The following is a 16,583-nucleotide window of genomic DNA, read 5'->3' as shown; positions in this document are numbered from 1 at the left end:
TGATGCTCGTGTTGGTAAACATATCATGGATGAATGTCTATTGGGTCTATTGGGTCAGAAGACGAGAATTTTAGCCACGCATCAATTGGCTTTGATTGAAAAAGCCACTAGACTTATCGTTCTAGGTAATGATGGATCCTTTACCATTGGTACTTACGAAGAGTTGCAAAAAAGTAACTCCCAGCTAAAAAAATTACTACAATTTACTTCTGATAAATCAGAAGAAGACGATAATGATCAAAAACAAAATGAGAACGATAAAGAAGTTCATGCTGAGGATTTGGAAGGTTTAGATGAAAAGGCAAAAATTGGAGAAGTAGCAAAATATGAAGGTGAAGATGAAATGAATTGGGAAGAATTGAAAAAACAAGTTTCCAGAAAATCCATTGAAAATAAGCAAAAGGATGGTCATATTACTACTAAGGAGGAAAGAGCCGTCAATAGTATTAAATTCAGGGTTTATTCTGAATATCTGAAGGCAGCTGCCGGTAAATGGAGATTTGTAGTTATACCATGTTATCTTTTAACCATTATGGGTAGTGCATTTTGTCAATTGTTCGCCTCTGTTTGGTTATCATTTTGGACTGAAAATAAATTTAAGAATAGATCTCCTAGTTTTTACATGGGGTTATATTCTTTCTTTGTCTTTGGACAATACATGTTTATGAATATCCAATTCACTGTACTGTGCTTCCTTGGTGTCACCGCCTCCAAATTTTTAAATTTGAAAGCTGTTAAAGGTATTTTACATACACCTTTATCATTCATGGATACTACACCTTTGGGTAGAATACTCAACAGATTCACGAAGGATACCGACAGTATGGATAACGAATTGACCGAAGATATACGTTTGATGATGTTCCAACTGGGGAATATTATCGGTGTTATTGTCATGTGCATTGTTTACTTACCGTGGTTTGCCATTGCAGTCCCTTTTCTGCTCATCATGTTTGTCATGATTGCAGATCACTATCAAAGTTCTGGTAGAGAGGTTAAAAGATTGGAAGCAGTTCAACGTTCATTTGTGTACAATAACCTCAATGAAGTTCTCGGTGGGTTAGATACTATTAGAGCCTACCGCTCGCAAGACAGATTTTTGGTAAAATCTGATTTTCTCATTAATAAGATGAATGAGGCAGGTTACATGGTAGCTGCTCTCCAAAGATGGGTTGCTATTTTTCTCGATATGTTGGCGGTAATATTTGCTCTTATTATCACTTTATTATGTGTTACTCGTCAATTTAAGATTTCTCCTTCTTCCACTGGTGTTTTGCTAACTTATGTTTTGCAGCTTCCTGGTCTGCTCAACACGGTTCTAAGAGCCTTGACTCAGGCTGAAAATGGTATGAATAGTGCAGAAAGACTGGTCACTTATGCTCTTGATCTGCCTCAGGAAGCTGAATATAGGAGACCTGAAATGTCACCACCTGAGAATTGGCCAGATAGGGGTGAGATTAAGTTTGAAGGCGTCTCTTTCGCCTATAGACCATCTTTACCACCAGTTTTGAAAAATTTCAGTCTCAATATTGGTAGTGGAGAGAAAATTGGTATATGTGGTCGTACTGGTGCTGGTAAATCCACCATTATGAGTGCACTATACAGAATTAACGAAGTCATTGATGGTAAAATCTTCATTGATAATATTAACATTGCAGATTTAGGTTTATTTGAACTAAGAAGTAAACTAGCAATTATTCCTCAGGATCCAGTTCTATTCAGAGGTACAATAAAGAAAAATCTGGACCCATTTGGTGAAAAAACAGATCAAGAATTATGGGAATCTTTGGTTCGTGGTGGTGCTATTGCTCCCGAAGATATAGAAGAGACTAAGGCACAACAGCCCGATGCTAGTGGTTCACATTCAAAGATGCACAAATTCCACTTGGAACAAAAAGTTGAGGAAGAAGGTGGTAACTTCTCGTTGGGTGAAAAGCAGCTCTTAGCTCTTACAAGAGCACTCGTTCGCAACTCTAGAATTTTGATTTTAGACGAAGCTACATCGTCGGTCGATTACGAGACCGATGACAAGATTCAGTCACGTATTGTGGAAGCGTTTGGTGATTGTACCATTCTGTGCATTGCTCACAGATTGAACACCATTTTAAACTACGACCGAATCCTTGTTTTAGAGCAAGGTGAAGTTGCTGAATTTGATACGCCATGGAATCTTTTCACTAAGGAAGATGGGATCTTTAAAAGTATGTGTGAAAGGGCTAATATCAAAAAATCCGACTTCAAACGCTTATCTTAATCTACATTCCAAATATTTTATTTTAGGCCTGACTTTTCAATAATATGATGGCCAATCTATGCGCTTTATTGACCTTGATGATCGATACTTCATGAAAAATTAAACTATATTAACTTCATTCGTGGATTCATGACTCGGTTGTTGGTCCAGTTGCTTATCTGCTAAACACCTTTAATTTAATAGTAAATAGTATAATAATGTATAATAGTGGTTAGTACTTTTAATTTTAAAATGATTGATTAAAACATTGGAAGAGTGAAAATTAGCACATGAAGTATATTTTCTTGTCTTGAATTTATGTATATAAAGACAGCCTTACTGTGCGATATAATGTACAGGTATGCAGCTGATAATGAACCTACACACAAACTAATGGGCTCAATTAAATTAATGCCCTTGAAGTTGGAGATGGAGAAAAAAATGAATCAAAAGGCATAATAGAAATTTTAAACAATTTTTTAACGACGTGGACCAGTAGGGTTCAAGCGTTCCTTAGCGATTTTAACCTCTTTGTTCAACTTCAATGCGACTTCTTCCAACTTGGTAATTTCTTCTCCCTTCTCTACTACAACAAAAGTTTTCTCATCATTTAATTTGGCATTTATAGCGTATTCTTTCATAACAGATTCTAGTACATTTAGGACCTTTTCCTCAGGCAAACTGAAAAGCTTGGAAAATTGTTGAATAGAAATGTTGGAGTAAAATCTCTTGTAGGTGAAAAAGTAAGTTTTTAAGGATTCGATTTGGACCTTTTCAGTTAAGTTATCCAAAACATAATCAGCATTGGGTAGTAGAGACCAAGTGGGTACACTTCTTAGGAACTCAACAGATTTTTGCCAGTTACCCTTTTGCATACATTTTGCAGCGTGCAAAACGTGGTCTCTTAAACTTTCTGGAGGGCCTTGGAAGCTAGACTTGTCGTAATGCTCAAGGGCACGACGAATTGATTTTTGAGAGTAGGGAACTCTTTTGACTTTAATTCCGGAATAGAATGCAGTCATTTGAGGAACTTCGATTAATAGTGAACAAGTCATGAAGACAAGATCGATTAAATCTAGGTTAATGTGCTGGTGAAATGGTAGACATAACTGTTCACGTTCATCTGCACTTGAAGTACCAACGTTAGCGGTGATTCTTTGTAAAGTCTGTTGACCCAAAATTTCTCTCAAATGTGAACTCGACAACAATTCATTCAAAATTTGATGACAATCTTCAATGAGACAAAGTTTGAAAGCAGCTAGACCCAATTGAACGACAACTCTGTTGAACAAAATTTGTAGCGAAGGATCTGAATTGTTGATATGAGATTGAACCTTTGAATTTATCAACATTTCCTTAGCAGCACTGAATTCGTTGTTGAAGGCGGTGAAATAGACTTGATACAAGACTGCACGTTTACGCAGACCACCACTCTTATTTTGACGTAAGCTTTCAGCAAGAGTGTGTACCAGTTTAGTCACGTACTCTTGATCTGCGTTACCTGGGTAAGATATGAATTGAGAGGAGCAATTTGATGGAAGCTCTTTCCAAGCATTAGATTCCATTATGCTAATCAACTTAATTGGTTTGTAATAGATGTGATCTAATCTCTTGACAAATGGACGTGCCAAATAAGCCTCCTTACTATCCTCCGGAAGAGTAGCTTCCAAATATAGTTGTGTACGCAGGATCAAATTGTAAATATCTTGCTCATCTCTCAAACGGTACAAATAGTCACTTGAATGAGGATCAGTGTTCAAAAGGGATTTGTTGAATTCATGATCTAATCTCTCCACGAATGAAAAGATTGAACCCAAAATTTGTCTAACACCGTTTCCATCAGCTTCAGGTTGGTCTTCAATGAAATCGTTTGTTGGTGCCAACTCGGATAATTGATAGGTGTCAATATTTTGTTCCAAAATTGTTACCAATTTAACGATATCATTGTAAGAAGATTTCCACTGGTCAACGGGTTGATAAGAAAGGTTTGCTGATAGGTCAAATCTAATGGGCACCAAGTTCAAATATGCCATTATGGTTTCATAAGGAGTCTTTGCAATATCCATCAATTCTTCCAAGGTTTTGATTAGAGCAACTTGGTCCACATTTTTCTTACCTCTTGAATCTATCACGATACGTAGCGCAGAGAAGAAACCAGCTTCGGATGACGCACTGGCCACTGAGGATAAGTTCAAAGATTTCTTGCTACCAAATATTGGTGTTGGAGTTTCGCCACCACTCGTTGTAACTGTTGTTGCATCGACTTCAACGGTTGGTTCCTTATCAAATGATTCTGGACTTTCTCTAAATTTGCTCAGAACAGTTTCATTTTCTCTTGCTGACTTCTTAACTCTCTGCTTCGTCGTATTGTAAGCTCTCGAGGCAGATTTACCCTTAAGCTCCTGTTGTGAGGTACTGGCGACAGTATCTTCCACTTGAGCCAAAACCTTGATGAAAATGTTTGGAGTACCATAGTTCTGTTGTTGAGCTCTGATTAACAAACGGCAGATATTGTCAAATTCTGATAAAATCGTCACCCAATCATTGATCATCGAAGCAGATTCAATCTTGTTATAAACCATTTGCATTTCATCCAATAATTTTTCCTTGGCAGATTTGACCACCTTCTTACCTTCATCATCAGATTCTTCAGAGTCTGAATAACTAGCTCCCTTTAGGAACTTATTGCCGCCTGAAGGACCACCTTTTCTGAACTCTGGCTTTTTAAACCAATCTGGACCGTATGGTTTGGAATCTGAGTCATCAGATTCGACATCAGATTCACTTTCAGATCCTTCTTGAAACAACGAATCGTCGGATTCGCCACCTTCTTCATCAGAAGACGATAACATTTCATCTGATGCTGATGACAAAAGATCCTCTTCTGAAGAGGAACTTCCACTTTCATATTCGTAATTGGCTGCGAAGAAACGAGACATCTTAACCAATACCAGGTACTAAAGTCTCTCTTAATTGACGTTCCAAGTGGCAATGGAAGGCTAAATCCTTTCAATCTTTAACTTTAGTCTAACTAAAATATTGTGCAAGACAATTCATATCATCGCTTTACAATTTTTTACTGCCTGGAAAATTTTTCATAGCGACGTCCAACTGAAAACAAGGCAAGGAAAATCATATGCTACGGAAACTGGATCTTTATTATGTGGGGGAGACAACTATGGAAATACGTTATGAATTATGCTAGTCTGCAAAGAATTTTGCCAGGTTCAAGAGTAGTACCGTTGAAATCGTTGGAATCTTATCGATTTCTGCATACCAATATTATGGGGGTGAGCCCGCAGCAGATGTGAAGAAAACAACAGAAGAAAGAAAGAAAAAAAACAGATCTAAGCAATTCTAATGCTTTTAATGGGGTATCTAACATATATAACCATATCATATCAGCATAACAGCTGTTAACCTTTAAAGAAATCAAAGAAATTTATGGTGGCATAGATTTCACGAACAAACAATCATATGTCGAATAAACGAAAGTAAGAAAACAATCAACTTGTGCTCCGGCTCGTCTAAGACAAATCGCAGCTGAGTGGGTATTTTAGAGAATCCCCAGAGGACCAGACACCCCAGTGAGTCTCCACATCAGAAGTACCGGAGGAGTTTGGCTTCCAGTCTTCATCAAAGGCTTCGAAAACAACGACGTTAACACCCCAAGCTCTCAAAGCGCAGATACCCTCTTGCCAGAACTGCTTTGCGTTTTCAACAGATGGTTCAGAAGTTTCGAAATTGGTACCAGAAGTTGGCCAGCCGGTTTCACCAACCCAGAAATTGATGTCGGTGGAACCCTTGGAAGTTTGGATGGTTTGTAGTGCTTGCATGATATCGTCAAAGAATGAGTAAGAAGCATTACCCATAGTTTGACCTTGCCAGTAAGAGAAGGCGTTTGCCATGACGAAGTCACTGGCTTGGATAGCAGGTGCATTGTAAGCGTCGACCAAAAGGTTCCATGAATCGACAATACCAACTTGGACGCTGGAATAGGAGTTACCTTGAGAGTCCTTGATACCAGCGACAAAACTCTTGAAATCGTTAACCAAACCGGCCAATTGTTCAGCGTTCAAATCGTTACGGTACAAAGATTCAGAGCCGACTAGGAAACCAGCAAAAGTGGAAGTCTTCAAGTTAGGCAAGTTGGCGGAAACTGCGCCTTTTTCCTGTTGGTAGTGAGCATCTGGAGTTGGCCAGATACCTAAGAAGATTTGGAAACCTTTGTTTTCAGCAGCTGGTCCCAAATTTTGCAAAGTGTTACAATCGGAAGCAGCGTACACTTTAACCTTGTTAGTGTATGGTTTCAAAACTTGCAAATCGTTTTCATAGTCTTGAGTTGATTTACATGATCCATCGTTGTTCTTGACACCCAGGTTGAAGGCTAGATCACCGAGGGCAAGAGCTTGAGAAGCCGTTAAGAGCAGTGTTGTAGCGAGAGTGGCGAAACGCATTATCCAATTGATTTCAAAAGAGCGATTTGGTTGTCTCTTGAATGAAATAGAGAGTAGTAAAGAGTAAAAATAGTGAAGGTGTCATTTTGAAATTCAGTACTTTTGTAGTACCTGCAGATCTTTTTGATATCCATGTTATTTTTTACAGTAATCGGTTAGAAAGAGGGAAAAATGGCATAAAAATCAAAAATTACGCTATTCGGCCAGACGTTACCTGATTAGGCAATGCAAGGAGGAAATTCTTAATAGAATCCTCAATTATATTTTTACAGTGGGAAAACCTTAAAGGAAATGATCCAATAATAAATCTGTCCCAAAAGGTTCCAGATCACTTGTCTACTGGGGCGTATGCGCTCTCTTGGCATTAGCAAAGAGGACAAGACCTAAGTCACCTTGCACGTCAGAAAGTGCTGAATTCTTAGGGCTGGAAATGGGCGAATCGAGTGCCCGTGCTAAGGTACTTGGGGATCGGTCCACCAGTGGTTTCAACCATTTGAGCCCGCTGGAAGCGTAAGACTAGTATGTGGTAAGGTATGTTCTTGTCCTTCGGATACGAGGTCTACCAGGCCGTCACCCTGCCATTAAGCGCTCTTCTTTTGCCTATTATTGCCTCGAATTTACGTTTTGTTTGCCGAATTTGAATTTCAAGCCACTTTGCACTTCTTTACGGTAAACACCCAATTAGGAAATACCATCGAGGGTTTTGATCGACGAAAAAGTAAATCTCAGATCACATGACTTTAAAGAATCTCGGTATACAGTGTATATACATACTACTTGACCAAATTTTTAGCAACCGCCAATGACACCATGCAGGCGTCTTGGATCGGTATACAACCTTCAAGTCCACCAGGAAGACCCACTTGACCATCGAAAAATTGATGGGCCCCCTCCACGCCCTCGAACTGGTCCTTCGATGCTGTAAAACTCTTTTGCACGTCCCTCCACTTACCAAAGACTAATAGTACATTGGAAACATTTTGGGATGCTGTTTCAGGTCGTACTATCCTGTCCACAAAGGGCAGCAGCTTGCGTTGTTTCTCTTCGTTGTAGTAGTAATCGTCACAATTGACCCAAAGCGCTTGAGAATATCCATCTGCAAAGGCACTCTCCATGAAAACATCACCAAAATTTTTGGCAATACGTACTTGGTATCCATACGAAGATTGAGCCCCAACAAAGTCACCATAGGCTTCCTTAGGTGAAACCACCTTACGTTCCACCACATCGACGGTGACACGAACGTTTGCCGGTACTAGTTGCGCTTTCAATTCTAATGCCTCCGATTTCCCCACATTCACATATTTGGTCTGTTTGAACTCTTTAGTCTTCTTTCCCTGCGTACCAGGTTTCGACATTCTAATGGCCAACCCTTCTCTATAACGGCCTTCATCTGCTTGTAAATACCTCATGAACGGTAGTGATGGTAATCTTGGTAGTTTGCAAGCTTCTCTGAAATAGGATAAGTACTTTTGCTTGAAGACCGTATTAACCAAATATGGCGGTGTAACAAAATACTGTAAGAGAGATGCAATTAGCATGGAATCCGATAATTTCTTCTCTTTGGTGGTCCCTGAGGTTGTACCCAGATCCAATACCACAATTTCCCCCACATTAAACATCGTAGCTGCCTTTGCCACTTGATAAACGGTATAGGTTACCTGTTCTAGATTCTTGCAATGGCTTAAAAGCGTAGTGGGAATGCATAACGAATAGTTAACATCTTTGGACAGCACTTTAACCGATTTCTTCACTTTCTTTGGAGGTTGTTTCGTAACCTTTGGTTTAGCATCACTTCGAGAGGGCTTAGAGACTTTACCAGGTGCCATTGCAGGTTTTAGTTCAGCTTTACCACTACCTATCGATCAGCGATGAGATGAGATGACATGAGCGTTGATGTTGAAAAGTTTAGCATTAAGAGCGCCTCGCGTAAATAGTGATAGTGGTATCGCTACAATAATATTACCATAAAGCATAACGACTAGAATTAGATACTACGGCTTCTTGAGCCTTCTACTAGCTTTTTTATTTGCGTATTATAATAGTTTTTCCTTGATTGTTATCATTTCATTCGTCATCCTCGTTCTGAACATCATCTTCATGTAATCGTCTGTTTTTCAGAACTTCTTTAAGATTGTAGTGCTTCTTACGCATTTCTTCAAACCTCTTATGTTTCGCTTCCTCTTCACTTAACGGTTTTGATGATGACGAAGGCGATGACTTTTGTTGATCCATTCCCTGGGAATCTTCTTCTTCTTGCTCATCTTGCAAATGCACTTCCGGTTCACCCAATGAGAAATTATTCAGATCATCTTCATCGTCAGGTTTATAGTATTCACCACTAGGATCAACGGCTCCCTGATAAGGAGTCTTGGGCTCATCGATCTTAATATCTTGAAACTGCTGCTTAGTCAGTTCGTTTGCATCCAGATTTTTTTGATTCCATTTCAAAGCTTCATCCTGAAGGTGTTTCAGAGAAAGTGTATCCTTTGGTAGATTTGAAATACCGGCTGGAGCTGCACCTGAGGCTTCTGACTTCGAAGTCAGTTTCGCATTTAGTTGAGTATTCTTATAGACTTGCTTCCTAAATTCAGAGACAGATTCTTCATTCTCAGAAGATTGGCCTTCAGGAAGTGGATTCTTCAATATACCACCCATTACGAATCTCTAATAGCACCAATAAAACCACTAATTTGAACAGATACTGGCGTCTTAACCTCGTTGCTTGTCCCATTCATTGATTCACACCCACATTGTCCGCCCCTTCATCGAGCTTAGCAGTGCGTTTGAGCTTCGTACGGGTAACCCTGGGAAGAGCAGATCTTACTGGTAATAGTTTTAAGACTAATAGCGGTAGTCGATTCATCAAGAGAGAAGTTTCCAAAGGCTCACTACAATTTTTAGTACCTATGGAGTTTGGAGAGAATCGCCAGTATACTCAACTCACGAAGTTATTTGCAAAAGATATACACGATTCAACGCATATACATAATGTACAAAAAAAAAAAAAAAAAAAAAAAAATAGATTCGATTCATTCATTAGTGTGAAATGCGCTAGCACATGCATTTCTCAATAGATCTTCTTCTTTTCATCAACGGATAATTCTCCACCACCGGTGTTAGTTACAAGCAGTAGCGCACCGATAATGCTCAAATTTTGATAGAATTCGTATTTTAAAAAGTCCCTCTTGGTTTGATCGTAAAACCAATAGTTGTTCAAAGTAATGTTGTAGAAAGTTAGGATCAAACCCAGAGTAATTGATGCAAGCTTTGTTTTATAGCCAATAGCAAAGCAGATGGTATTGACAATAGTAATGAAAACTGTAAACCACGATTTACTCAAAGTGAAAGTAATGAAAAGCAAGACGATCAAAATACGACCCGCTAATAGCAAATAACCTTTGGTTCTCCCATCTTTACTATTTAATTCAGGTAACATACCAAATGTAGTTCTGTTTTTAACAATGGAATCACTAAAGGCAATCAGAAGTCCACCAATAACACTGATGTTTCTTAAAACGAATGAAGAACCCGTAAACAATCCATAAACCAAGGCCTGAGAAACAATACATGAACACAATATCCCCGTAGCATAAACAGTTTGTTTCCGTAGGATTAACATCGTTGCTCCAATTAACATGGAAATAGTCACTGCAATTAAAAATAAAACCACAAAGAAGTATGGATAACGTTTCCATTTGTGCAGATAAAAGATTTGATCAGACCATTGAGATGTAATACGGAATGAATCTTCATAAAATGTAGCTACGATGAAAAATCTTGCTAATGCTGGCACGTAGGGTCTAATGTAATCTACCAATGGATGATCAGTTAAGTCTTCAATTTTCTTTATTTGACGGTCCACCTTACGTTTCAATTCGCTCCAATCAAAGTACGATTGAGACTGTTTTTGATTCCCCCCATATGGGTTGATCGGGCGACCCTCGTTCATACCATTGAGACTGTTCAATGGTCCTCTGTAAGACATTCTCTAGTCAATTTATTCACTATCTTGTTGTCCCTATTACCTTTTTCTAATCTGCTGCTAGAATTGAAGATAATAATCACAGGGATCCTTTAATTTTTGTTCCACTTGATAAGTATAATCTGCACTGGATCAAATAATGCACTCTTCACACTCTGATTTTTTTTTCACTTCATAGGAAACTGAACAGAGTGTCCGAAAATCGACCAGAAAGGAAATGTAATAGGGAAAAGAAAAATAAACTTGTTGTCTGAAAAAAGTATAAATTATATCAATTTTAGCCGCTGAAAGAGGCAGATTAGAGAAGTATAGACAATTTTGCCGTAATCAGCGGTTAAACTTTTCTATAACACTTTATAATGTAGATTATCTACTGAAATTAGTTGGCGAAATAAGAAACGACAGCAGCTGGCAGTTTCTTGGATTCAACAAGTTGCTTAGCGACGGCTTGTAGAGTCTCCTTAGCAGCTTGTGGTGAGCCCTTAATCTTTTCAGCGACTTCGACCAATTGTTCATCGTCCAAACTGTCAACGACGAAACCCAATTGTTCATCGATGGTAGCAGCTTGAGATTCCTCACCGAAATAGCCAGCTTCCTTAGCAGAACCACGGATGGTTCTCTTGTTCTTCTTCTTAGCGGCCTTAGCAGCTTCCTTGAGCTTCTTCTTATCAACCTTGGCGGCCTCCTTGGCGACAGCATCGGCTTCAGCCTGCTTCTTAGCCTCTTCTTCAGCCTTCTTCTTGGCTTCAGCTTCAGCTCTAGCACCGGCATCTCTTTCCCACTTCTTTCTTTCTCTTTCTTGTTTTTCCTCCTCCTTGAATTTTCTGATACGTGGATCTTCATTGACAGCTCTTTCCACTAATTTAACCAAACGTGCGTTATCAGCAGTCTTCTTCTTGTCTCTGGCGGCTTTGTTCTTTCTTTCGATGTAACGTTTGTGATCTCTGTTAGAAGAATCATCAGGAACGTCTTCATCAGCAAATTCGAAACTTCTCCAAGAGTCAAATCTGTGCCAGAATGAGTAGAATGATTCAACTTCCTTCTTTGGAGAGTTGATGTCACCGATGGAAGGAATTGGCTTCTTTTTGGAGAAACGAGCTTCAGCTGCGAAAACAGGACCCCATGCTTCGAAGAAATCGTATTCTTGACCCTTTTGAGGTGGTTCAACGTCAGCTAGGTAATCACATGAGTCGTATTGAGCCTTCTTTGTTGGGTCAATCAAAGTTTCATAGGCCTTTTGGATAATCTTGAAAAATCCATCTTGGTCTAATCCACCGTGAGCAGATTTCTTATCAGGGTGGTGCTTCAAAACTTGCTTTCTGTGAGACTTGATGATTTGCTCAGGAGTAGCTCTGTAACGTAATTTGGAAAGACCCATAGCTGCATACAAATCAGCAGTCTTCCAATCTCTTGGATCGTGAGACAATAGAGTGTCATCAGCCAACTCATCATCAAACAATGCTTCATCAGGGTCGACAGAAGATTGCTTGACGTTCTTGGCGTTCTTTTCAGCTTCGATTCTCTCGAACTCTGACCAAGTGTGGTTTCTCAAAGTTCTTTGAGCATGTTGTAAGAAATAACGACCCACTGGTTCGACAGGACGTAGAACTGATTGTGGCTTTTGGGCACTAGTGTTTACGTTGACACCAACGTCAGAGGTTAAAGGTGGTAAACTGATCATTATAATCGATTTGCCTTGAACTTGGTTCTGTTCTTCGAGACTTGATAGTAGTTGGTAAAACTTTTCAAAAATTTTCAATGCTCATCGCAAGCTCATCGCAGGTTGGTGAAAAAAAAAAAGTGATAGGAACATAAGCACCAAGAGCACCATGTCAGCTGTACAGAGGCAGGATCTAGTGGTTTTCAACGACCATTCTGTTGTATCTGATCAAATTTTCCAAAATGGATTTCACCACTTGATTACTATTACGGCATCTCCTTTCACTTCTCCCACATGGCTGATAAACTCGCTGGTAGAGAGCCAAATTCTAGGTAGACCATATTCTTTGAATGCAGATAGCAGTGCAGCTCAAGGGCATAGTAGACCTGTAACTGTTGGGTCATTCGTTCACGAACCGCAGCTTTTCCACAATGCACTGGGCAGGTTGAAAGTGGCCCCTCAAAAGTATAAAGTGGTAGATTTAGTGACAGATTTAGTAGTAAAAAGTTTGGGTAAACCAAGAAGCAAAGTTTACAGCGATATTCTACAACAATTTCCGCTACAGAATCAGTCCGTTATTGTACTAGAACAGCCAGAGCTACTGTTGTCATTATTAGAAGGATCCACTAGTGATGAAATACATTCACAGCTGATTACACCGCTTATGAAACGCTGTAGTGTGCTCATACTGACCACAAGTGTCTACGATGACAGTGAAGATGCCACTAGGGACTCACTAGAATTCTCTCGGTTTACTTTGAATTGTATTTACAAATCTATTGTCGTCATGAGTCTAAGGCCGCTAGAGACTGGACGCGCTAACGATGTGACAGGGACCTTAAGAATTACTAGAGGTGGTGTTCGTAGCCCCGTACACGTTGTAGAGAACGAGTATCTTTATTTAAATCAAAAGGAGACTACGAGACTTTTCTATAGATAGGATATGATCTATACATATGGATTAGCTTTTTTCCTTCTTTCTCTAATGATTTGGTCCAGTTTAAATTCAACAGAACATCTCGTCTTTATTAAGGATAGTACCGGCCAAGTTGATTTTTCACCAGACTCAATCCCGTAAGGGATGTTATCTAATTGACCTTCAACAATCCTTATTGGTGATAGACTCTTTATACGTGGAACTATGGTAATTTCTGTAGCTGATCTTGGGGTTTTTTCATCAATGGTTAACCTTTTAATCCACGAGCATAACAGACCGAGATTATCCAGTACCTCCATTCTATGACGAAATTCCATCATAGCAATATTCTTCAATTTTCTTTCCATATGGTATTTTAGTTTGAATGCCAATGGTTCCATCTCTGTAAAATTAAACTGTGGGAAGTTAAAATCTGCCATGTTTATTGCATCGTTAGGATCAGAATAATGCTTGTAGTAATAATAACTGGAGGTTTTAATTTCATGCTTTAAATCGTTCACCACTAACGGTGCCAAATATGGACGCGCCAATGAAAGTATAAAATTGTTGACGTTAAACAGTTCTGTAAGCCTTTGATAGGGACTTCCGTTATCTTCTACCATGGTGGCATTTTCAGGTGCTAAATATTTACACTTCGTGGCCTTCTCAGGAATTAGAAATGGTTCAATTTGATTATCTAAATTCTTGCACAATAATAGAGGGTCTTCTGAAATAACACCTGAACCCAAACTGCAATTTATGGCAGACCGAATCAAGACATTTGGAGCGGTCACGTAGTTCAAAAGGTTAGTGCAGGATTTATCAGTAGGATGGATCACAATACTTAATACTTTGCCCGTAGCTTGGAATGCTTCTTCAAATGTTAGATCCTTAACGATATATTTGCAAACGAATTGGATAAAAAGATAAACGTCCTGCGAATACCCATGGTGTATTAAATTTTGAATTAAAGTCCCCAAATTCAAATGTTGTTCCATATTACCATACCCACAACTTCGTAGCAAATCCACATCCTTCTTTATAGGATCTAGGATATCACCAGAGAGTATTTCAGCCAATTCCTCATTGGGCAAACTTCCAAACAAAGCGGCAACACTCGATCCCATTGAGCTCCCACAAATTACGTTTGGTACTAGACCTTGGTACAAAAGGCCCTTAATGACCCCCAAATGGAACATTCCAAACAATGAACCGCCTTGTAAAATTAGAGCAGTGGTACCTAAGGACAGTTTACAACGTTGGAAAAAAGAGGTAGCAGTTGATGTGGAATCGAGTAAGTCCAGCCCTTCGATAACTTTTTCCAAATACAACTCAATTAGAAGTTTAGTTCCCCTTAAGGATTTAGTGAAAAGTCTACGGTCCACAATTCCTGCAAAATTCCTTAGCATACAGGGCCCGGTGGTAGAAAACCTGTCTCTAACCGCTTCAACATCTTTCGAATCCAACGCCTTTTGTAAATACGCATACTGTTCAAGTACTGACCTAAAATCGTACCGCCCAGAAAAGAAATTTCGTCTCCAAAGGCTTGAACCTGTAATCTCATCAACAACAGCAGCTTTCTCTCTCCATTCTTCATAGGAAGAGCAATTCTCAACTTCTTTGTTAGCCTTATGATAGAGAACTCTCGACTGGGGTCTTAAATAGTTGACCAATTTTAACGCCCAAAACACCAATATATCACCAACAACATGCAGCACCTGCCATACTACAGGTGGTATTCGATCTAGAGTAGCATAAATAAAACTCAGTAGCCATTGAGTCAGCATCTTGAGCCTGTTTCTTTTACCTTTTTTCTTCGTGTTGGTTACAAAAGATTTTCTTCATTTATAAAGATCGATATTCTTAAAGGAAAAGGTGGCAAACCTTTAACAACTAACATTGCAAAGGGGAAACTCAGACATATAAAGCTTTAAAGGTATTACAGGATGTTTAGAAACAACTACGATGGTGATACTGTCACATTTTCACCAACTGGACGTCTTTTTCAGGTGGAATATGCCCTGGAGGCTATTAAACTTGGAAGTGTTACAGTCGGATTGAGATCAAATAAGCATGCGGTTGTAGTGGCATTGAAGAGGAATGCAGACGATTTGTCCTCTTACCAGAAAAAAATTATTAAATGTGATGAGCATTTGGGTCTTTCCCTTGCAGGTTTGGCTCCAGATGCTCGTGTATTGAGTAATTTCTTAAGGCAACAGTGTAACTACTCACAATTGGTTTACAACAGAAAGTTATCTGTGGAAAGGGTAGGTCATTTGCTGTGTGACAAAGCCCAAAAGAACACTCAATCCTATGGTGGTAGACCATACGGTGTGGGTCTTCTAGTGGTAGGTTACGACAACAGTGGTCCACATCTGTTGGAATTTCAACCATCTGGGAATGTATTGGAACTTTATGGTACTGCAATTGGTGCAAGATCTCAAGGTGCCAAGACTTATTTGGAGAAAACTTTGGAACAATTTTTGGAAGTAGAGGATCCTAACGAACTAATAAAATTAGGTGTGGAGGCATTGAGACAGTCTTTGAAGGATGAAACTTTGAGCACTAAGAACTTGTCAATTGCAGTTGTGGGTGAAGGCATGCCATTTACACAATACGATGAGGAATCAGTATCAGCTTTTCTATAATGAAGTAAAATAAAAAAAACACCAAATAACATAGAATGAATTCCCAATCATATCAATATATAATGTAATAAACGATTTCGCTACTGTGAATTGATACGATGGGGGTTAGAAGCCATGTTAAATATCTGTGCAAATCATTGTAGGTATATATGTATATGCAAAGGCTGTCGCAATGGAATGCAAAGTATGCCAACTACAATTGGCCTACACTGTTGGCAATAGAACGAGACAGCGCTAATGACCATGTACGGCTCATACCCGCTATCCAAGCATGTTTCTGAACCAAATGTTTCGCTTCTAAAGAGCTCTTGGGATCGAAAAGTGCTTGGTTGAGCCTTCATAAACACCCCAAGTACTCTGTAAACAGTACCCAGAGCAGAAAACGTTGCGTAATCAATCACAGCATCAAAAATAACACCTTGATACTGAGAACTTGTTGAGGCTGAGTACTGTTACCATCGTGGAAAAATAGGTAATCGTTAATGAATGTTAGGAATACGGGGTCCAGTTCAGAGTTGGCAACTTGGGCTAAAAGGTTTAACTTATCTTGAAAATATTGAAATTGTCTGTTGCCCAATGAGGATGCATAGGGAAGTCCAGGAACCGCCCTATCCACATTTACATTAGAATTCAGGTTGGTAACGATAAATCCAATCACGGTACCTTTAGCGGTAGGTTGTAGAG

At 39.2% G+C, this 16,583-nt stretch overlaps 9 protein-coding genes across 9 annotated transcripts; 2 read left to right on the top strand and 7 right to left on the bottom strand.

Moving 5' to 3' along the window:
* Window positions 1-2,712: 2,712 nt before the first annotated feature.
* NIP1 (translation initiation factor eIF3 core subunit c) lies at window positions 2,713-5,172 on the bottom strand (the record flags this gene model as incomplete). Its single annotated transcript, XM_002495671.1, has 1 exon — window positions 2,713-5,172. One exon carries the CDS (start codon window positions 5,170-5,172, stop codon window positions 2,713-2,715), a length of 2,460 nt encoding a protein of 819 aa, XP_002495716.1.
* Window positions 5,173-5,760: 588 nt separating this feature from the next.
* BGL2 (glucan 1,3-beta-glucosidase) lies at window positions 5,761-6,690 on the bottom strand (the record flags this gene model as incomplete). Its single annotated transcript, XM_002495670.1, has 1 exon — window positions 5,761-6,690. The coding sequence occupies one exon, from the start codon at window positions 6,688-6,690 to the stop codon at window positions 5,761-5,763; it is 930 nt and encodes a 309-aa protein (XP_002495715.1).
* Window positions 6,691-7,463: 773 nt separating this feature from the next.
* Window positions 7,464-8,519, bottom strand: ZYRO0C01276g (RNA methyltransferase; the record flags this gene model as incomplete). Its single annotated transcript, XM_002495669.1, has 1 exon — window positions 7,464-8,519. The coding sequence occupies one exon, from the start codon at window positions 8,517-8,519 to the stop codon at window positions 7,464-7,466; it is 1,056 nt and encodes a 351-aa protein (XP_002495714.1).
* Window positions 8,520-8,757: 238 nt separating this feature from the next.
* On the bottom strand, window positions 8,758-9,348 carry GLC8 (PP1-complex regulatory subunit GLC8; the record flags this gene model as incomplete). Its single annotated transcript, XM_002495668.1, has 1 exon — window positions 8,758-9,348. One exon carries the CDS (start codon window positions 9,346-9,348, stop codon window positions 8,758-8,760), a length of 591 nt encoding a protein of 196 aa, XP_002495713.1.
* Window positions 9,349-9,760: 412 nt separating this feature from the next.
* Window positions 9,761-10,678, bottom strand: ERV29 (the record flags this gene model as incomplete). Its single annotated transcript, XM_002495667.1, has 1 exon — window positions 9,761-10,678. The coding sequence occupies one exon, from the start codon at window positions 10,676-10,678 to the stop codon at window positions 9,761-9,763; it is 918 nt and encodes a 305-aa protein (XP_002495712.1).
* Window positions 10,679-11,054: 376 nt separating this feature from the next.
* On the bottom strand, window positions 11,055-12,356 carry ZUO1 (zuotin; the record flags this gene model as incomplete). Its single annotated transcript, XM_002495666.1, has 1 exon — window positions 11,055-12,356. The coding sequence occupies one exon, from the start codon at window positions 12,354-12,356 to the stop codon at window positions 11,055-11,057; it is 1,302 nt and encodes a 433-aa protein (XP_002495711.1).
* Window positions 12,357-12,504: 148 nt separating this feature from the next.
* Window positions 12,505-13,275, top strand: ELP6 (Elongator subunit ELP6; the record flags this gene model as incomplete). The annotated part of the gene is made up of 1 exon (XM_002495665.1): window positions 12,505-13,275. One exon carries the CDS (start codon window positions 12,505-12,507, stop codon window positions 13,273-13,275), a length of 771 nt encoding a protein of 256 aa, XP_002495710.1.
* An 8-nt stretch (window positions 13,276-13,283) lies between these two features.
* Window positions 13,284-15,038, bottom strand: TGL3 (bifunctional triglyceride lipase/lysophosphatidylethanolamine acyltransferase; the record flags this gene model as incomplete). The annotated part of the gene is made up of 1 exon (XM_002495664.1): window positions 13,284-15,038. The coding sequence occupies one exon, from the start codon at window positions 15,036-15,038 to the stop codon at window positions 13,284-13,286; it is 1,755 nt and encodes a 584-aa protein (XP_002495709.1).
* Window positions 15,039-15,197: 159 nt separating this feature from the next.
* Window positions 15,198-15,899, top strand: PRE5 (proteasome core particle subunit alpha 6; the record flags this gene model as incomplete). The annotated part of the gene is made up of 1 exon (XM_002495663.1): window positions 15,198-15,899. One exon carries the CDS (start codon window positions 15,198-15,200, stop codon window positions 15,897-15,899), a length of 702 nt encoding a protein of 233 aa, XP_002495708.1.
* Window positions 15,900-16,583: the final 684 nt, after the last annotated feature.

Source organism: Zygosaccharomyces rouxii, assembly GCF_000026365.1.
Source record: "Zygosaccharomyces rouxii strain CBS732 chromosome C complete sequence".
Taxonomy (NCBI): domain Eukaryota; kingdom Fungi; phylum Ascomycota; class Saccharomycetes; order Saccharomycetales; family Saccharomycetaceae; genus Zygosaccharomyces; species Zygosaccharomyces rouxii.
Note: the sequence above shows the minus strand (reverse complement) of the source record. Positions and strands in the feature narration are given on the sequence as shown.